The sequence below is a fragment of the Gorilla gorilla genome, chromosome 3 (genome assembly GCF_029281585.2).
Source record: "Gorilla gorilla gorilla isolate KB3781 chromosome 3, NHGRI_mGorGor1-v2.1_pri, whole genome shotgun sequence".
NCBI classification, from domain to species: Eukaryota; Metazoa; Chordata; class Mammalia; order Primates; family Hominidae; genus Gorilla; species Gorilla gorilla.
In genome coordinates, this window is record NC_073227.2 from 30,115,945 (window position 1) to 30,138,839 (window position 22,895).

The 22,895-nt window shown below is 40.1% G+C and overlaps 1 protein-coding gene across 3 annotated transcripts in view; it reads right to left on the minus strand.

The window, feature by feature from the left end:
- Positions 1–22,680, minus strand: part of KCNIP4 (potassium voltage-gated channel interacting protein 4) — a 1,217,373-nt gene extending 1,194,693 nt beyond the window's left edge. The window contains exon 1 of one of the 3 annotated variants that reach the window (XM_063705093.1): positions 22,260–22,680. In XM_063705093.1, the coding sequence (XP_063561163.1) occupies positions 22,260–22,320 (61 nt within the window). In that variant the 5' untranslated portion in view covers positions 22,321–22,680. The remainder of the gene's footprint in view (positions 1–22,259) is intronic. The other 2 variants (XM_063705092.1, XM_063705094.1) reach the window with 2 other exon arrangements.
- Between the last annotated feature and the right edge of the window lie 215 nt (positions 22,681–22,895).

Consider the following 22,895-nt stretch of genomic DNA (forward strand, 5'->3'; position numbering starts at 1 on the left):
TGATGAATCTGAGATTCAAATTACAAAAGGCTCCAAAGCTTAAGTGAGACCACAACAAGCCTACCTCCCATTACTACAAATTCAACTCCATTACTTAGAAGAAGAGAGTTCAGTTTTCAGAGCAGAAAAACTATAACTTTGCTCAAGAGTCTAGTATAAAGCTGATAAGCAGGTGTTTTCACTATTTGAATCATTGGGAAGAATCCAACACTTTAAAGAACCCTCATAATCACCATGACCATTTGTTAAGTGAGCCTTGTGTGCCAGTCTCCAGGATAGGCACTTTACAGTTGCCAGTCCTAAATTTCTCCAAAACCATCGATTTACCAATGAGAAAATGAGACTCAGGAAGAACAAATCAAGCAATCTGTCTTCCCATAAGTCTAGCTTCAAGGCCAGGGTTGATCCCACCTCTCTTTAACTCCAAAGCTGTGCTCTTTGAACTACTACATCTTAGACTACCTCTAAGAACCTATACTGAGAAGCCTCATAAAAACATTTATCTTTAAGAAAAGCATATCCATTATTAAGATGTATATCCTTTCTCTAAGTATGTTGTTTATATTATTGTAAAATACTGGTGAAACAGATAACCCTGTGGCCATGTATATTCATTCTCTATTGTTGCTGCAAAGAATTACCACAAACCTGGCTGAAAACAAACAAATTTATTATCTTACAGTTTGGTAGGTCAGAAGTCTGACACTGAACTAAGACTAAAGTATTTGAAGTACTGGTGCTGGGTTCCTTTCTGGAGGCTCTAGGAAAGAACTCATTTGTCTTTTCCAGCTTTTAAGGCCACCTACATTCCTGGGCCTGTGTTCCCCTTCTATCTTCAAAGCCAAAAACGTTGAATCTCATTAAGCATTCTTCTTTAGCGACATCTCTCTCTGACCACAGTAGGAAAGGATTTTTACCTATAAGGACCCATGCGATCAGACTGGGCCCACTGACACCTGATCACCCTGGATAATTGCCCCATATCAAGGTCCTTAACTTGATTACATCTGCGGGGTCCCTTTAGCCATTTGAGGTGACATATTCACAAGTTCCAGGAATAAGGAATATGGACATCTTTGGAGGCCCTTTAGTCTGCCTATCACACCAAAGCAACAGATCTGCTAGGGGCCCACTCCACCTCATCTCCTAACACTCTCTGGGAAGAAAAGCAATACTCAGTAACTTTCAAATACCAGGGACTCAATGGAACCCTCAAGACACAGCAGAGGAGGCCTAGAAATTAGAAAGAGCGCAAAAGTGAGAGCTCCTGGAGACGTGTATCCATGTCTTGGCCTCATGAATGGCCATAACCCACCTTAGAGCTGGGGCATCCCAACAGATTTCAACATAGTGTATTTATAATGCTGTGGCTGGAGAATGAGTAACAAGTATTCAGTTTACTTTATTTTCATGTGTAATATTCAAGTCACATTACCTTGTTTCTAATGAATGTGGGAGATGTATCAGTCTTCTACACAAATTTGGGAGAATCTGACAAAGAGTAGAAAGAACAAAGGCTTTGGAGTCAGATGAACATTAAATCCATTATCCACATGCTCTGACAATTGCTGCATGAGCCTCAGTCCCTGTATTTGTGGAATGATGACAATACTCACCCACACGATGTGGATATAAGGATCTAAACCATTTATACATGTACACTCTAAAACAGGGCCTGACACCTACAAGAGCAAAATAAATGTTAAGCCCTCTCCAAGCAGTCTGTCTACATAGGTTATAAGTATAATAATCATAGCAAAAATATGATCTTCATTTTTGGATCCTTTCTCTTCTCACCCACTCAGTAACTGGAAAAGTGCCTAGTCCAGATTAGACTATATATATATATATACACACACACACACACACACCATAATGAAGTTTTCTTTTCCCTTTGGATCTAGAGAATAAACCCCTGGTTTGGATCAGTGATGAATTAAAGAGTCAGCTTGGGCTAGCAAGACCTAATTCCCTGAGTCACCCTCTGGAGCCCTGGACAATGCTAGATGACTTCACAATACTCACACACAGACTGTGAAACTTAAAAATGGTCTTGCATGTAAGCCATGGTGGGTTATTAACATACAAAATAGATGAAAATACATAAAACAGCCAAATTCATCACACCCAGCATATCTTTAATAAGAGCACAAGTGACAACTGGATGAATGCTTTCCAGAAACCTGAAGACAGATTTAAATCACAAAATACCCTGTAATCAAAGAGTAAATCACCTTTTCACCTAATGCTAAAAGAACATATAAATTAGAAGAGTTTGTGGTAAACAAACTAATATTTTAGAAGCTAGTTGGTGTTTTCTAGTTCTAATCATTCATAAAGCCCAAATGAAGAGCGCCTACAGTGTATGTCTGACTCTTGCAGAAATAGTATCCATTTGGGATAATCTCCCCCTGATTAAGTAAAGGATTATAAATCCATGACACACTTCTCAAATCCTAATCCCCCTTCTCTGAAAATGATGCTTCCTCCTATTTCACAGAATGCAAATCTGTTGCACAGGTCCTCCCCAAACCTAATTTCTTCCCTAATGTCCCCAAGAAGAGACTCAATACCCCATATTCCTTCCCGAGATCAACCTAACAACAACCTAACTGAGATATAACTCAGTTTGTATATCTACAAAATGAGGGTATAAACACAAACAACATCCCATCTCTGCCCCAGAACAACTCACCCTCTTAGACATATACAGCAATAAAGTACTGCACAAATAGTATTCAGCACTTAGGAGGAGTAAACTATATCCACGAATGCAGCTAGATCTCCAAAACATAATGCCAAGTGAAAAAGTCTTAAAATACACCATTTGTGTAAGTTTAAAAACATACACATAAAACATATTAAACACTGCTCATGCAAACTGACATGTCCAGATAAAGGATATTAAAATTAATGGGAAAGATAAACACCAAATTCATGGTAGTGGTTGTAACTGCAGAGGAGAGGCGATTAAAAAGGCAATGTTGTAGGTGATAATAAATATGTCAACTTTATTGCTAACATTTTATTTATTTTATGGAAAAAAAGGCTGGAAGCAAATATTTTCAATAATTGTTAACTAGCAATTTGGGGCAGGAATCCCCAGGTATTTGTTACTGTCTACATTCTTCAGTATTTTTATAAGTAGTTAAAATTGAAATAGCCAATTGCACCATTTGTCTATATGGCATATACAAGGTACAATAGTACACTAAAAGAAGAATAGTTATTTCTATTGTGCTTTTACACCATCGTTCTCCACTACTCAACCACTGGTCTAATGAGGCCAATGCCTATAAACATGCCCAAACTTTTCCTGCTAAACAAAATGAACCCGCCAGTAGTTACTCCCAAGAACTGCTCAGTCTATTCCTTTTCTTTCTCAGCTAAACTTCTTAAAAGAATTGTCTACACCTGCTCTCCCACATCTCCTTAATCTCCTTACTCATATCCAAGCCCACTGCAATCTGGCTTCTGCCCCGCTTAAATTGCTTCAACTCATAACTGCCAAATCCTTTCAATTCTCATTTTACTTAACCATGCAAAGCACTTAAGATAATTGGCCAAATATTGGAAAACTTCCCTTGCCTTGGCGTCCACAGTACTACTCTTGGCTGCCATTCCTTTTACCTCCCTACATGTTCCATCTCTGATTCCTTCTCCTGTTGCAGTCACTTAATTCTAGTCTGTTTCTCTAGTAGTACATTCTAAGCTCTATTCTCCTCCTAAGTGACCTCTTCTGTTCGCATGGCTGTATCTGCAGTCCACTGGCTCCTAAATGTGTATTTCTAGCCCCTTCTGGGATCAAGACACACACCTTCAACTGTGAGCTGGCTATCTAACATTCTTTGCAAGTATCCCAACCTCAATATGTACTAAAGCAGCCATATCCTCAAGGATTCCGCTGAAGATTAAAGCTAGACATGGGGAAAACTTCTCTACTCCTACTTTTCTTCCGCTTATTCTGATACAGATTGTCTTCTTGATTATACCTGCTACTGTATCTCTTGAATGCAACACCTCTTCTCTACCTTCCACACTGCTTTAATTCAGGTCTTCCCGTCTACATTGTTCGTACCATTTTTCTAACTAGTTCCCATGACTTCTATGGAACTGCCTCATAATTTCCTGCTAAACAGAAGCAATTGACTTTACCTTGCTTAACACCATTCAAGAGCTTGCAGATTTTAGTTTAAACTCCTCAGTCATAAAAGCAAGGCTCTGAAATAGTCTACTACCATCTACCTTTCCAGTCTTACTTTTGGATACATTTTTCTACACTGCCAGTATTCAAGCCACATGGACCTCTCACCATTCCCTGACTATGGCTCGATTTTTCACACAAATCTGAGCCTTTGCACAGGCTGATCCTACCTCTAAATCCCTCTCTCTCCTCCACTTGATAAATCTCAACACAGTGTTTTAAGATCCCATTGGGATGTCATTTCCTTCTGCAACGTTTCCTTAGCTTCTCTAAGTAGGTAGTTATTCCTGTACCTCTGCTTCCATGAAACTTTGTAGCTGGCTCTATTTTAGCACTTACGTCATGTTACTCTAAGAGCTACTTGTCCACATGTCCCTCTCTCCCAGTGAATTGCAAGCAGGTGCTAGTCTTTTGTGATGGTTTATTAATTCAATGAGTATTTGAGAGCCAACCATCAGCAGCCCCTGTTCTAGGCTTATGCCATATACTGAACAAAACAGACAAACTCTAAACTCATGGAGTCTCAATTGCTGAGAACCAAATTATGATTAGTAAACCTCAGTCATGATTTGGAGATGTTTAAATCATCAGTAAGGCCATTACAAAATCACAGTGTTAACTAATCTTACTGTGGTAGCTTTTGCATGTCATTATAGAACAACATCTCTAACTACAGCCCATCTTTTACTTCTTTGCACCAGTGACAGAAATATGCACCTACAATAGGAGCTTTAAATGACTGAAGCTCAGCTTTTTTTTTATGAAAACTATCCTTTTGTTTTTTTTTAATTATACTTTAAGTTTTAGGGTACATGTGTACAACGTGCAGGTTTATTACATATGTATACATGTGCCATGTTGGTGTGCTGCACCCATTAACTCGTCATTTAACATTAGGTATATCTCCTAATGCTATCCCTCCCCCCTCCCCCCCACCCCACAACAGGCCCTGGTGTGTGATGTTCCCCTTCCTGTGTCCATGTGTTCTCATTGTTCAATTCCCACCTATGAGTCAGAACATGTGGTGTTTGGTTTTTTGTCCTTGCAATAGTTTGCTGAGAATGATGGTTTCCAGCTTCATCCATGTCCCTACAAAGGACATGAACTCATCATTTTTTTATGGCTGCATAGTATTCCATGGTGTATATGTGACACATTTTCCTAATTCAGTCTATCATTGTTGGGCATTTGGGTTGGTTCCAAGTCTTTGCTATCATGAATAATGCCGCAATAAACATACATGTGCATGTGTCTTTATAGCAGCATGATTTATAATCCTTTGGGTATATTCCCAGTAATGGGATTGCTGGGTCAAATGGTATTTCTAGTTCTAGATCCCTGAGGAATCGCCACACTGACTTCCTTAATGGTTGAACTAGTTTACAGTCCCACCAACAGTGTAAAAGTGTTCCGATTTCTCCACATCCTCTCCTTGTCTTTAGATGCCTGTAGGACCCCTTCCAAGAGACAGTATACAATTACACATTGCAGTCGGGTAGGCCAATATTGACTCAGTTTCTCCACAAGTCAGCAGACATCAGACCCACACTGCATGGATTCAAGAAACAGAAAAAAACACAGACAAGCTCTGTGTGGTTCAGTCAGAAAATGTCCACATGTTAGTGTGGTAACCTATACCATATGCCTTTTTTAAATAGGCACTAGTACCATGAGTATCTAATGTAATCTCTGAGTATTTTGCAGACAGAGAAATTTAGGCTTCTCTGTAACTGATACATGTGTCGTGAGTCCAACAGTGAGAAACTCGGAAAACAGAAAGAATTTGCCACTAACAAAAAAGGACAATGCAGTGTCTGATCCATGAAGAAAAGTTCTCAGCTGGAACAGGAACAACAGCAACTGGCCTGAAGCCTTGAGGAAGGATGAATAGTTAATAAGAGATTGCAAGGTATCATTACCTATGTGATACTTGCTATTTGTGTTAGCAAACAGATAAATATATAGGGAAGTTACTTGCTGATACAATTGCACATTGCTGATAGTTCTTTGCCACTCACTGGTTTGTTTTAGGCTTTAAAGTCTTCTATATCAGACTTTTCTCTTTATACTAGTAAAGCATAAAGAGAAATGCCTGTACAAGAGGTTACCAGTATCATTTTACTGGTGTTCTGACAGAAATCAAAACTTTCAGGCCAGTCAACTGAGCAAGCCTTAATTTAAAGGTCAGATACAAGGATGAGGTGAACCAGACCAGTGAAATCCTAAGTCTGGTGTGATCATCACTGGGTGTGTACGCCTGGAATCAGCAATAAAATATTACTACTGCTATTGTATCTACTATTATCTAAGAAAAAAGGAGACAAGCTCTATTAATAATTAGCATACATACTTCTAAATGTATACATGTATAATCTTTGAAAAAATCTATAAAAATGAAGAACATGCCCTAGACATTTTACAGATAGGGGTCCATGATCAAAACATTTTGGAGACTGCTGACCTAGACACCAGATGACTAATCGTGAGTTCTAAGTAATAGACCACAGTCAGATTTCAGAGGTAAAGCAAAGCAGAAAAGGTAAATGAAAAAAAAAAAAAAAACAGAACACCAAAATAGAGAAAATGAAAAAATTATTCCAGATATCACAAGAGCAAGCAGTACAAATACATGATCTACAGTTTGCTGATTATAGAAATATTGTCTTCTATTTTTTGCTGGGTGCAGGGACCAAGATCAGATAATGTGATGTGACTATTTGGTTATCCTGTTCCCCTGCTTAAAACCTGTGATCACTTCTCATTGCTCTTAAAATAAAGTCCAAATATTTAATAAAACTCAGACTCTTAGCCATCTGGACCTTATCTTTTGTCACTTGCTGTCTTTTTGCAGGGGTGGAATGGGGGGATGGGAAGGACTCCTCATTTCACATATGTTCTCTAACTTTGCTCTTGTCTATCTCTAAGTGTAATGCAAATGTTGACCCACTTTCTAATTCCTTTAATCATTATTTTCTGACTTATAAAACATATTAAGTCTTTTTCCCATATGTTCCTATAGCCTCCTGTGCTTGCTTTTCTGAAAACTCAGCATACTCAGAATGTATTTTTCAAGGTCTTTCTTCCTTGCTAGCCATCTGTGAGGACAGGGAAGGTATCTGTAACCCCAAAGCACACAGCACAATGTTTGACGTATAAGAAGCGATAAATAAATGTGTTCATTGGAGTGAACTTGAATGAAATGTGTCCTGACACCCAGAGAGAAAAATAGTTTGCCTCTGAGCTGCCTAAGTACTTGCTAATTTAATAGGATGATGGCAGAAATATGAGACTTACCTAATAGTTAAAATAATATTTGACTGCTGTTTTATCAGTATCTTTAAAGGCATTTCATATTCCACTGGTAAACAAATATTTGAGTGCCTCAATGGGTCTTGAAAGTGCTATGGTGTCTTTACTCTGGGTTGGCAGACACCCAACAATTAATTAAAACTGCTTTCATTAAGGCATAATATTGAAAGGATTCATGACTTATTCTGGCAGGACAGAGGATAGCTGAAGTTCATTGCTTGCAGTAATGTTATGTATTCTGAGTTGGTTAGTCTTAGCAAGATTCCCTGTGCCCATTGTCCTTGGAGGGGGTTGGAAATGCAGGTGCATGATCAAGCAGTGGAGGGAAGGGAGTATGAGCAGCTATGCAAATGCAATGCTCCAGATAAAAATCTCTTTGCCCAGGATAAGATACATCCTTCAGAAGCTTGCCTATGTACTGCACTTCCAACAACTAGGCTGCCCCAGACTCTTATCAGGCACTAGTTTGTCCACAGTGGTCATTTTCATCAATTCCTTCAATTCCAGCTCAGGGAGGCCCTGCAGGTTACTTTCATTGCCATCCAAACCCCTCAAGCATTTAATGGTTCTTTTTCCCAACCCACAAACCTAGGTACTAAGGTTTCCTCTTCCCATGTAATCACTTCCCACCAGGCTCCACCTTCAACACTGGAGGTCACAATTAAAAATAAGATTTGAAGGGGAGAAAATATCCAAACTATATAAGATTTCTATACTGTATATAATATAGAAACTCACAGGGAGATTTTCCAGTTCATTTGCTCTTTAACTGCATGCACCACCAAACTGGACAACAAGCACTAATTCAACTAAGCCAAGCCCAGTCCTCCTAGAATGATTCTAGCTCAGCTCAGAGTACCACGTGCCACCCTCCACTCTTCCCCTGTCCTTCTCTGTCCAGGCAGGACAGTCAAGAAATAAGAGTTCAGAGTATAGGCTGTGGAGCCACGATGCCTTGGTTAATAAATACACCCACTCTCTCAATCACTGGATGTGTGACTTTGGGCAAATTGCTTAACCCCTTTAAGCCTCAATTTACTTATCAATAAAAAGGATATTTAAAACTGCTTGAGTGTTCTTCTTACCAGGGTATTCCTCTAGCACCCCAAATATAATATTGAACTCAATGCTTTTGACCCTATGTGCATGCACATGTACAAACACACACACAATTTCTTTCTTCTGTCCTCTGTCATCTGAATAATATCCTCCCATCACCATAAGCAAAGGCCTTCATCAGTTACCCCAGCTGGAGTATAGAGCCTGCCTAGGTGCATGTCCTTGACTCCTGCTCCTCCTTGATCTCCCACCTAACTCCACCCACACATTCAATCAGTTACAAAGACCAACCACAATGCCCCAAGAACCTGCCACCAACACCCTTCTCGAACTATACCTTCCTACTTAATGCCTCGACAACTTTGATGACTTCTCAATGACCTTTCCACCTGGAGACTCTCCCTTCTTTAATATTTCATTTATATCAGACAAGAGGACTCTTTCTAAAGCATCACTTTTATTATGCCATTATTGTCCTCAGAAACCTTAAATGTCTACCTACTACATAAAATCCACATTTCTTAGACTCTCCAATCTCATGTCACAGCCTCATTACTTCTCAGGTCACCACCTATGCCATCCAAACTGCTGTCCCTACACATTTATTCATGCCTCCCCACTAAATGCTTCTTCTCAATCCCTCTGAACTCCACTGGCTATTCAGAGTGCAGCTCTTCCACAGAATCTTCCCCAACAAGTCACCCCAGAGTGACCTCCTGTTCCCTTCTGCACTAGAGGACCAGATTTATCCCTTCCAGAGAGCAAATGTCACTTCCTCAGAACTCCCTCCCTCCACGACCCCCACATATTCCCAATCTTTCCTCTCTCCTGACTTCTCATCCTCATGATTAAACAACATTTTTCTCAGGCCAAATAATTATAAAAATGACCACAACTCACATTTATAGGGCCTTATCTATTTGTCAGGCACTGTGCTAAGCACTTCATATGCATTAATTCAGTTAATCCTCAGTGCAACCTGGTGATATAGGTTCTTTTCAATGATTCGCAACTTAACATAGATTTGAGTACATTTTCATAGAAAGATAGTAGAAAATAAACAAATATACCCAAAAGAAATAAAGATTATATATATGTGCACATGTATAGCTACACACACAGTATATATAAAACAGCATTATCAAATAATAGTATAGCATATATCATATGTCTATTTTTTTCTTTTACAAAGTATATAAAAACTGTGAAGGAAAGTAAAGCAGGGTAAAGAGATTGAGAGATGACAGGGATTGAGAGATGATATGGTTTGGCTGTGTCCCCACCCAAACCTCATCTTGAAGTGTAGCTCCCATAATTCCCACACAGAACTCAGTGAGAGATGATTGAATCATGGGGTGGTCCCCCCATACTGTTCTCGTGATGGTGAATAAGTCTCACAAGATCTGATGGTTTTATAAGGGGCTTCCGCTTTTGCTTGGCTCTCATTCTCTTTGCCTGCTGCCATGTAAGATGTGGTTTTGCTCTTCCTTGTCTTCTGCCATGACTATGAGGTCTGCCCAGCCATGTAGAACGTGAGTCAATTAAACCTCTTTCCTTTATAAATTACCCAGTCTCAGACATGTCTTTATTAGCAGCATGAGAACAGACTAATACAAGAGGCACAGGATGGGTTGTTATATTAGATGAAGTCATCAGAGAAGTACCATATCAACAGAGACCCAAATGAAGTGAGGAAGAAAAGCAACAGAATTACCAGGCAAGAATGGTCCAGGCACACACTAAGAAACTAAACTACAGAGAGGCCATGTGGCTTCTCAAGGTAACGTGACAGCAGGCACAGTATGTGAATCCTAATTCTGACTCCAAAGTCTTATCCTTAGCCACCAATCCTCACCTTCCATTAATGTTCTGCAGCAGTTCATTCTATTAGCCAGCTCTGGATTTTTAAAACTCCCTTTTTTCCCTGTTAGTTAACAAATATGGGCCTTCTACATGCCAGTCACTGACCTCCATTCATTGGAGGTCACTTACCTCTACAATTTCTTCTCCAGGTATAACACGTTTCCCTGGTTTCACCTCTATCTCCCACCCTTATTCTTTACAGTTCTGACTCTAGACTCTATTCCTTATCCAGTTCATGACTTCAGTTACCATTATCTTTCTGCAACTAATTCCCAAACTGGGGTCCCAGTTTAATTTGATAGCCAGCTTCTTGGGAGCAAGACTGTGCCTCATTCATCTCTCTATTCCTAATACTCATCACAATGCTGGACGTGTAATAAATGTGTGCTTCTCTGAAATGGATTAAATTTGAACTCTACATTTCCATCTGCCTTTGGGACAGTTTGACCTGGATGTTTTCCCAGCATCTCAAAATCAATATTTCTAAAAATGAACACATTATCTTCCCTCCAAAACCTGTTCCTCCGCCTATATTCCTTGTCTCACACCGCAGCACCACAAAGTATCACAGTCACCAACCTTGCCATCTTTCTCCCCCACAACAGTCATCTCACCTTTCCATTCCCACTGCCTTTACCCTTGTTCAAACGTTTGTTTTCTCTTGCCTAGACTAATGGGACCACCTCCTCATGATATCCCAACTAATGGTACTTCCTACACAGCTATGCAAAATTAATTCCCTTCATTCTGTCATTTTTTGTGAAATTTGATGGTCTTCTATCCACAAAATTGAATCTCAGTATCATGTTCCAACCCATATGGCCCAATACCTATTGGGCATCTTCTCCACTTTGATATCCAAGAAGCCCTTAAATTTCATTGTTCTCCAAAACTGACCATTCAGGTTTTTTTCAACCGAACCTCCATCTCTGTATTTCCCATCTTGGTAAATGTATGCCACCCAACAGTTCCCCTGGCCAGAAACCGAGAGTTGCTCTTGTCCTTTATTTGTCTGATGTGTACTCTCTGCCTTCCACTGCATGACCAATGCCTTGCTCTGTCCTTCATTATGTCTCACCTGCAGCTATGCCACACAAGTCTCTGCCTGCTGTTTTACTCCCTTTTTGTCCATTGACTACATCACCAGTTATATTCCCAGTGTGCAAATGTGGTCATGCTGTGCTCTTGATTGAAATCTATCAGTAGTTTTCATACTGCATAACACCTTGACCATGACTACTGTCCAGCTTCCCATCTCATAGTTTTCTTCTTCCCCACACATTCCCACAAAACCATACAAAATTCTTACTGTTCCCTGATTGTAGTACCCTGTTCTCTTGGTCCAGCCTCAGGACCACAGCTCTCCCTGCCTGAAACATTCAAAATTCACCTGCCATCTGTTCCTGAAAAATTCATTCTCATCCTCCAGTCCTATCTAGTCTAAGTAGCTTTCTATGACTGTCCCACTTGCGTAGTATGACTTACACCTGTTTCCAAAGCAGTCTGTGCTTGGTGTTATTACAGGGCTTTTGAAGTTCTAATTTTCATCTCTCATGTCTATCTCTTTAGATTCAGGGCTTCTTTTCCATGGGATATTTTTCAACTCTGTATTCTAGAAGAATACTTGGTAAATGATGTTCAGTATATGTTTTGTGAAAGAATCAATTGGCTCACATTTGGGGAAGCCCCCACTGATATGAAGGAGTAGTAATATTATTTAATCTACAGAATAATGCTCTTTTCTACGTAAGGTTTGTGTTGTATTATACATGATTCTGTATTATACACGATTCTGTATTATACACGATTGTGTTGTATATACACGATTCTAAAAAACCACTATCACTCAATAACAAACCATGTGATTATCATAGATTTACTGTGTGTTCCTTCAGCTTATTATTTCACAGAAGACAAGGACTGCAACTACTGATATCCTTCATTAAGAACATACAATGGGGTCCTAGGAAGGTATTTAGCACGTGGCTTTGAAGATGAAATAAACTAACATACACTATGTAATTAATACACAATTTGGGTCAAGTAGAAGTCTGGGGTAGAGAAGGAAGATATGATTTAAATGTTTAATTCCTATACCCTAAGCAATTAACATATCTTTTTATATTCTGAAACTTTTACTAGCACTGTGTCTCTCATATAGGAGGTGATTGATAAATGCATTTTAAATGAATGATTGTTTAATAACATTCTCAAAAATATTTCTAAAACTACACAACACAAATTACATTGAGGCTGAAATTATAACTGTCATTGAGATCTAAAATTTTGCTGTAACAGTAGTTATGGAAGGCCACAATCTCATGCTCAGGGATCCAAGGATAAATAAAGCTATGTCTTAAATTGCAATTCTTCTAACAAGTTAGTTTTACACTTTTACAGTTTAATCTTCCCATTGTAGTGGTGGTGGACTTTTCATTCTCACTGTTTATTCTGAGAGGTGAACAACAATTTTCAAAGTACTTTTTAATGACTAATTTTCATTTGGAGATTACATCCATAACTTTAACTAGAGGACTTACGGGGTGTAGCGGAGACTCCTGTACTTAAATTACATCAGAAGTGTTAGTATTTATTACCTTCCAGCTTCCCAGTTTAGATGTGTGCCCTTTCTTAAAAACTATCTTACAACATCTCCATTTTAAAAGATGAGATTTATTCTATAAATCCACAGTAAGAGAATTCCCTCACTCCATGTCCCTGGATATTGTATTTTACAGGTTCTGGCTTCCTTTTTCCATGTTTCTCAATGCCTGTTTCTGCACTCTCATTGTTTTATACTTCTCCCCAAGATTTTCCTCCCCACAACTTTTAAATTAACACAGTGCACCTGCGTTTCAGAGTATGTGCCAACTCTTTCAGATATCATGACTTCAGCAGAAAATCCTGATGAAACTGGACCATGAGCGGACAGGGAACAGATAACCACTGCAATAATAATGTGCATCAAAGTAGAAAAGACTCATCTTCAAATTAAAGGGAGTTTATGAAAATAGATGATATGGAAAAAGTGATTTAAAATTCTTGGAAAGGATGTGAGAAAAGTTGAGCAGAATGTGACTTTCACAAGTGCTTGAAATATTAGATGATGTATAATAATATCCCTAAAATAAGTGATTCCCAAAATTAAGTTTAAAAATTAGAGAAACATCCTATTTAATTTGAAAATTCCTATACCAATTTGAAATGCCTATTTGAAATGCCTCTGCCTACACCAGAGCATCATGTAAATTCCCAATAAGAGACCTGAGCATTTTCAATTCCTTTAGGATTATCTTTAAACAGAAGTTATAGCTCACTTGAACTCTCCAAGCTTCCAAATCATATTTGTTTTACGAAAAAGGTGCATTTCTTTACAGACTTCCAGTATCAAAGAAGGTTTTTAAAATCTTTAAAATAGCTTAGATAATGTAATGTCTTTAGGTGACTGAAAGATAAACCCACATTACAATTAGAAAAACTGGTAGAGGGCAGGAAGAAATGGAAAATAGAACAAACACAGAACTTCAAGCCCACTTCTTTTCATAGCTTTATTCTATAGGTCCCCAAAGAGGAAAAGGTCAAGTTCAATATCACTGTGTGCTTCCACTTGGACAGGAACAGCACTTATACCAACTGGAAGTAATTTTGCTTTTAAATATCCATCTCACTTCATCCTTAACTCTGTTATGAGAATGAATATTTTAAAATAAACATGTTTAGGCATTTATTTTCTCCTCAACTTGACTATCAATGCCTCATGCATATTCAGTTACTAAATCTTGGATAAACAGTAAGCTCTCTAGAAGTAGACTCTATGTCTCAGTCGTCCCAATACTAAGTAGTTTCTTTGTAAATATTTGCTGAATTGATCTCATTTCATCATTACAGGATCTTTATAAGCTATAAGTAGATATCATTACCACCATTGTACAGAGGAAAAAAGAAAGAAACAGCAACATTAAACTCAATGGCTACTTCATATATTCTCGCCTTTCTAAATTAAATTAAAATTTCTCTAAATTAAACTTCTCTCCAAATTTAACTTGTTCTTAATACTATATCTCACAGAGTTGTTTTATAAATGTCTGTTTGTTAGTTCTATATTATTTTGGGTTTTTTTTCTCAAATTCCCTGTGGACACAAGAAGACTGGAGGATCAGTTCCACTACAGTAGAATGGGTTGGAGTACAACCCTGTATCTTTGCCTTTAGATGTAACCATAAGACACTTTTATTCATGGAGTGAATTACCATATGCAAAGCATGGATAAAAGGTATGGGCTAGACCATTTTTTAAAGTAGTTTCTCATGCTATCATAATGAATATTCATTAAATTATAAAAAGTTATAACCCAAAATAAAACCCCTGGCAGAATATCTATTTGGAGATGTAGATCAGTTTAAGAGCTACGTATGCTATATATACCCAATATTATCATGAAACTCATGAAGACATTTAGAAGTCATGTCTTTTCTTGTAAAAAACAAAATAATAAGATTTTCAGACATCTTATCATATGTAACAATGTACAGACAGCACAACAAAAAAAGACATAGATTGTGGGGGAATCGTCATTAGACTGCAGTAGATACTGCTATCAGTCCAATCTGATTTTGATTCTGATCTGGGCTATGATAATGTCACTTCTTAAATAAACTGCTTCACTCAAAAGCTCCTTCAGAATATTAAGAACTGTTGACATCTGGAGATGGAAGTCTATTTTTCCTCCAAAACCTTTTTGAAGTAAAGACCTATTAAAAAAAAAAACAGATCTAATTCCCTAAAGACTTTTCATGAGCAGATGTTGTCTGAATACAAAAGGGGACATTTCCCTAAGCCAATACAAATTTCAGGTAACCAAAAAGTTAAAAATTGTTGCTGTAAAATGTTTTGAGGACTCATTTTTACCTAAATAAATAATTGGGGTGGGACAGGTAGAGGGAGAGAAGTTTCTAAAAGGTCAATAACATATCCAAAGGGTATTTAAACTGACAACCTATTTCCAATGAGAGAGCCACTCAACCACACTGGCTGGGTTCGTTTAGGAAGAAAAATCAGCCTTAACATGAGCATGATGGCCAAATGCTCAATATGGAAAATTCTATATTTATATCCATGTTCAAATTATTCCTTATATTGTCAGAGTGTGTGAGGAGTTTTTATGTTTAAATACTGACAGTCACCCCTTTTTCAGGTTTTCTAATGCTACGTGCATGTGTGCGCATATAGCACAGCCTGTAGTGAAAAGACTGGGCAAGAAGAGGAGATACAGCCACAGCAATGACAGCAAAGGAGCTGAACTTCTGCTTGTCTCAGCCTTGACACACTTTTCACTTCCCACTTACTTCCCTCTCAATACAGCCTGATTTTTCACTGTGAAATCTGATATAAAAGGAAATGCACCTGAGGAAATGGGTGTATATACACTGAATGACGTCTCCATGCCTTTTTAAATTTTCCCATTCCTTTCCACATCCACTGCTGTAATGCAAGGATCTATCATCTGATGAGAATAATGGTGGTGGATGTGGTGGTGTAGGCATTCACTCACTGAGGGGAAATTTACAAAGGGCCATTTGTGGGGTTAGGGGCCAGGAGATGTGAGGCCCCTCAGACTACTGATGTTGGAGGTGATCATTGATCTGGAAGGGAGTAAGAACGAGGGAATGTCATAGTAACAACACCCAAAGATGACACTGATGACTGCCCTAAATACACAAAAACACTGGGCATCTATTAAGCTTTTTCAGAAACACTGTGCACTCTGATAGTCATGGTGCTATAGATGCAAGAACATTCACAGTTCAAAGGAGCATTATCTTGATGTCATGTACTGTGCTCATAAACTCAGTCCACTGAATGGAAACACATGGAGCCAAAAGTCACTTTCAGCCCATGGCTTAACATGCAATCAAATGTGAATTGTAACTTTGGTCTTTGGTGGGTCTACCATGGGACAACGTGATTTAATTCAATCAATATGTTTAAATATCTACTAGTTTTTTGTTTTGTTCTGTTATGTTTTGTTTCTGAGACAGAGTCTCACTCTGTCGCCCAGGCAGCAGTGCAATGGTGCGATCTAGGCTCACTGCAACCTCCGCCTCCTGCGTTCAAGCGATTCTCCCTGCCTCAGCCTCCCAAGTAGCTGGGATTACAGGTGTCTGCCACCACGCCCAGCTAATTTTTGTATTTCTAGTAGAGAACGGGTTTCGTCATGTTGGCCAGGCTGGTCTCAAACTCCTGACCTCAGGCGATCTGCCAGCCTCGGCCTCCCAAAGTGCTGAGATTACAAGTGTGAGCCACCATTCCTGGTCTAAATGTCTGCTAGTTTGTGAAGCATTGTACAAGTGCTTACTAGAGGTACAAAAATTAGTAATTCTTGCATGGTACTACTTGCCATCAAAAAGTCAACAGAACATATGCAAATGAGACAAATTATGTCCAGTGAATTTTGCCTTGTCATTCAGATCTATATCAACAATAAAAGAAAAACAACTTATGAAAATTCAAAGAATAATTATTTGGGGAGGAGTCAGGGAGAAATCAGTAAGGCTGCAAGAGAAGGACACTACATTTCAGATGTGTCTTGATGGATATACAGATTTTCACTGGGCAATGTGAGGGCAGGAAGTTAATTCTAAGCAGTGGGTAAAACAGGAGATATAGCTGGTTATGGTCCCAGCTACTCAGGAGGCTGAGGCAGGAGGATTGCTTGAGGCCAGGAGTTCGAGGCTGCAGTGACCCATAATGGCACCACTGCACTCCAGCCTGGGCAACAGAGTGAGACTCTGATTCAAAAGAAAAGAAAGAAAGAAAAAAGGAGATATGTTTGGAGACCAGGGAACAGTCCAGTTTAGCCAGATCAAGGTGTAGACCTAGGTGCGTCATGATTTTCGTAGGAGCCTTGAAAATCAAGCTAAGGAATTTGTATTTTTGATTCTATAAGTAATGGAGGGGGGCATTAAAAGATTTTGTGCAGGAGAATCTATGACTCAAGTTAGGTTTCAGTAAATTTAGTTGGTTTTGAGTGGGGAGAAGCAGTTAGTGCAAATAGGATGTAACCATCATGGCCTAGAAAGGATGCTGAGAACATAATCTTGGTGGTAGAAATGGAAATTGAAGGAAGAGACAGATATAAAATACAGAAAGAACCAACAAGTCTTGGTGACTTATTCATCATGACGAGAATACCATAGAGAAGGAGACTCTTTTGCTTTTTTTTTTTTTTTAACAACATGCCTCAAAAAATGTTGCCACAATAATTGTTTTCAGAAGATAGAGCATGTCTTTTTAGACATACTGACTTTAAGGTGCTGGTAAAACTTTCTTATGAGTCTGACCAGCAGAAGAGGAATGGAGCAGACTATACACTCAAGAGATAATTCCCCATCAAAATAAGAATCAAAGCCGCACTTCGATTAGGAAGAGAGTATAGAGGGAGAAGATAATTAAAAGACAACCATGTGAAAGGCTGCACAAAATGGGCAAAAAGAGGAAATCAGTGTCATAAAAGGAGATCTGGCTGGGCGCGGTAGCTCACGCCTGTAATCCTAGCACTTTGGGAGGCCGAGGCAGGAGGATCACTTGAGGTCAGGAGTTCAAAACCAGCCTGACCAACATGGTGAAACACCATCTCTAATAAAAATACAAAAAGAAAAAAAAATTAGTCGGGCATGGTGGCGGGCGCACCTGTGATCCTGGCTACTCGGGAGGCTGAGGCAGGAGAAATGCTTGAACCCAAGAGGCAGAGATTGCAGCGAGCCAAGGTCACGCCACTGCACTCCACCCTGGGCAACAGAATGAGACTCCATCTCAAAAAAAAAAAAAAAAAAAGAGAGAGAGATCTGAGAGAAATCAGAGAAAGGAGAATAATTCAGTGCAAGTGGGAAAGGCTTCATTCATTCAATATCTGTTGTTGAGCAAATATTACAAGTCAGACTTCATGCTCAATACTGGGGATAAAGTGGTGGACAGGACAGAATACTTCTGCTCTCACAGAGCTCACAGTCTTCCAAGACATGTTGGTAAACAGCATGAAACATCCCAGTGAGTTCAGGAGGACACGAATTGAGAAAAGTCCCTCAGGACCTTTAACCAAATGAATACTTTTGGAAAGCAAATGGGTGCTTCAATGCCCAAGGGTAAATTAATTTATAATAATGGGTGCAGTTATATAATTTTGAAAGATTTTTCAGACTTGCAAAGGATCCTTGAACAAACAAAATACTCATCTCCCACAACACCCTCCCTGCCTCACACGTTAATCTACTTGAAATAGTCGCTAAGAAGAGAGGCTATTAAGTAAAAAACCACATTCTGCTATGTATTATAGAAAAGCAATATTATTCACATGTTCTGGAAAAAGTGAGAACATGAAAAATAAATAAACGGACAAAAAATAGTAAGAAGGGCTTAATAATTTAAGCCCAGAAATATATCTTCAAAACAATCAACCACTATCTGGCCTACAATTCTCCAGAAATCTTGCACACAGATTTTATATTGCATGGCTCATTAATTTCCAAACCATCCACAGCTTTATTTTATGAGAGGGCATAAGCTTCAGGCCTGGGGAGAGAGGGTGGCTGAATTTTAACACTTCGTCCTATCATTTGTTTAGTACACCCCTTACATTTATATGACATAAAGAAAATAAAATAATGATTCTATGATGAAAAGCTTTTCATGGATTCAGAATAAATGGATTTTTCAATATTACCCTTGTGGAATTACTAATTTGAGTTTGCCTTATTTTTAAAACACATGAAACTTAAGCCAAAGCCACGATACATCCATCAAATGGCAATTCAAAATTGAAGACATTTTTTTACTCTACTATTGAAACATACATTTTCCTCATTTTTAGTTGTAGATTACATCACATAACATCTGCCATCCCTAAGTTAGATGGCACAAATTAAGGACACCAATGAATAATTTTGTAGGTTTTTTTTTCCTCTGACCTTGTTTCTGATTCTCTTTCAAACATAGTTGAATTATCATCTCCCTCAGTCTCTCCACTGTTAGCAGGATTACGTCTGATTTTATAGCAGGAGTGCAAAATAATGGGATTAGACAATGAAATGAAAAATGTATTTTGGTCAGGATTTGGGTTTAACATGGAAGCTGGCAGGGCAAAAGTGAGCACTCTAATTTGTAAGAAACCTTCTCTACTTGTATGTACTTATGCACAACTCACCCATTTTCTGTCCTCTCTGGCATTAACAATGTCAATTACAGTGATTTACAGGTGGTGTTCATCAGTTAGCATATTAGATGCGTTTACTTGTTGAGAAGAGAGTACGGAACGAACTTTTTAAACTAAATTATTATAAAGTTTCAGAATTGCAACTCGACTCTGTTCTGTCATTTCCAACATTTCCTCTCTACTTTCCATTCATGTAGTTTCATCCTTTGCCTTTCAGCAAACCATTTTTCACAGTGTTCTAACTCTAAGTCAGGTCATAAAATACATACACATACGCACACAGACTCACACTTCTCTAATTCTTGATTTCTCTATCATCCACCTACATTTCTCTCAGATCTTCCAGTTAAATTTTGCTTAGATTCCAGCTAAATCATCTTATAAACCTCCATTCCAGAGATATATATTCAAGGAAAAACTGTATGATAGTACAAGATAGTTTGGGAGTTATATAAATAGCCTACTTATTGGAAAGAGAACAAGAGATCGGGACTATTATTTTAAAACAAAAATGGAAGACAGAGTTTAAGCCTTTAAAAATCATCCCTTCTCATCCCAGGATTAGTAAAGACCACCCTATATCTGGTCACAAGTAAGCAAAGTACTTATGCATATGTTTGGTGAAAATAGTATTACATATTTGGGGATCATTCTCTAATATTAGCTTTGAAGCAATATCAACAAGAATAAAAAAGATAATCCAAACTATTTTTTCTTTATTCTTCTCATCATATGACAACTAACTAAAAATTTGTGAATACAATTCAAGAAACAGGTGTCAAATCAATTCTCAGCCAGAAAACTCATCACTTTGGTCTCACCTTAGCCAAGGTATAAATCAACATATTTCTGTTCTCTAAATAAACAGTGAACACATGCTGATTCTGGAGATAGCAGTAAAAGGTTTGCTTTTTTAAATGTATAGTACTCCCCAGGTGTGACTTCATCTTCATTTCCCATTTACAGTGATTATGGCCACCCATGACCCTGTGCATAGTCTAGACATGCTGATTCAATCCCCATCCGGTTGATGGAAGAAGAGGCACAGTCAAAGAGCTGTGGTCACTGAGGAGCCAAGCAATGCAAGCCATCCAGATCCTGAGACGACATTCCTGCCATCTGCTCCAGCTTTGAGTTCCCTGGGCTGCCGTGTGTGAATGTGTCTCTAATAGGACAGCGCTAGCCCTCTACCCTGTTAATTCTAAAGAACTGCAAAGACAGAGACCCTACGAACTCAACTCAACACCCAAAAACTACTGAGCCCTCTACATTAAACACGCCACTCAGGAAACATTTGATCTCTTAAAGATTGTAAGCATTTCTCACAAGAGATAATCTACTTATGCTTGGCTCGTAATGAGTGGGCATCTCCAGGCATAAGTGAAAACAGAACTAAACACAGTTACAAGTCAAATGTGGGGCTTTACAGGTGATGTTCATATTACTTTTTCCAGTCCAAAAGGATTAAGACTGTTCTCTTTAAAATTTCATATTCAAGTGAGACTAGTGTCCTCCCGGTTACGATGACCTTAACTATTGGAGTAAAGAAAAGAAAGGGAGGGTGTCTATTTCCATTTCTCACGGCCATAAATTTGAATGACTGACTCAAGTTGTTGAGGTGACTCTATTTCCCTGAGTACTAAAGAAGGCAGCAAGTGGAAACACCTCTTTGCTTGCAAGTTTACAGCCCTCGAGTCCAAGTTTTTCACCCTCTAAACCCAAACCATGCTATAGCCATATGTGACCCCTTAGCTTATGTAATCAGGGAGAGGTCCAGCCCTTTATCACTCTCATGTGCCCCAAAATCACTTCCATTCTATTTCCGGCTCCTGTAAAATACTCTGTACACATCAAAACCACCTAATAACAAATCGATGCAACCCAAGACGCTTTGTGGAAGGGCATCGTCCCCTATTTCTCTATGGATCCCACCAAACAGCAAAACATTTCTCTCTGCTTTCGCAGAACGCACGTTTCTCTGAAAGCCAAGCTCCTAACACAGTGCCCGATACCTTTCCAAGGCTGTACTGTATATAAATTATTTGCAAGTGTCACTGAGGACCATTTTCTCTGAACACACTAAACTGAAGCTAGCCATAAAACAAGCCATACGCTCCTGCTTTAGAATCTGACATGGGCAAGATGCCGCCAGTATATTACCAGGGGACAAAAATACAGTTGTAATGAAGAAACGTGTGGGGGCATGAAGGAAAAGTGGAAGGCGAGGATCAATACTATTTCAGCTCATTAATCCCCAGGTGTTAGGGGAAGGAAGCGTGCGGTCTGGAGTCATCTGGCAGATGCATAAACAACCTCGGAAATTTTCAGAGAAGGCAAAAGTACGCACAGGATCGCAGGGGACCCTGCCACCGGCGAGTTTCAAACACACTTCAAACATCTTTTCTTCCCCGACCTGGATCTTGCATGCACCCCCCTCTCCTTTGCACCCCATTCCTGCCGCTCCCACCTCCCCTTCCCAGTCCCGCCAGGTGACTGTGTCTCATGCAGCGAAGGCAACAAGCGTCCCCAGCCGAGGAAGGGAAGGGGCAGCCGTCTTGGCTCGCGAGGGAAGGAGGGCGGAAGCGGGCGCCCGCTCGCAAGCTTATTGCATCCTACCGCCTGTGGAGCTGGCCTCCTCCAGCTGAGCCGAAATGCTTTCCACCCTCCTCACATTCATGTCTGGGGACGCAGGGTGCAGAAGCGAGACTCGGCAGTCCACCGGCCAGGGGCGTCTGTCCACGGGTCTGCACGGGAGCGCACCGCCGCTCGGCCCGGGGGCGTCCGTGGCGCTGGGAGCGAGAGCTTCGGCGGCGGCTGCGGGCAGGGCGCGCGGAGCGGGCTGCAGGTGCGGGCGGAGGCCGGCGGGGGGCGCCGGGGGCGCTGCGCGGCCCTTGGCGGCGGGGGGCGCGCGGGGTGGCGGGGGAGGCCGAGGCGCCGGCAGCTTCGCGCCGGCGGCTGGAAGCGGGCGGGCTGCACGGGCGGCTCGAGTGCGGGGACCCCAGCCCCTCGCCCGCGTGGGCGCCGCCCCTGCCACCTGCTGCCAAGTCACCGGACTGGGGATGCGGGGGGCGGGGTGCGGGGAGCGGAAAGCGCAGCGGGTGGCACGGTGCCTCTGGCGACAGAGCAGATGGACCCGAAAGAGACCCGAGGTGACTTCGGGCTGGGCAGGGCACCCCCGGGAGTTGCCAGCGGCTCTCAGCGGGCGCCTCTAGGACCCCTTGTCACTGCGAGCAGCGCCTGCTCTGGGGAGGG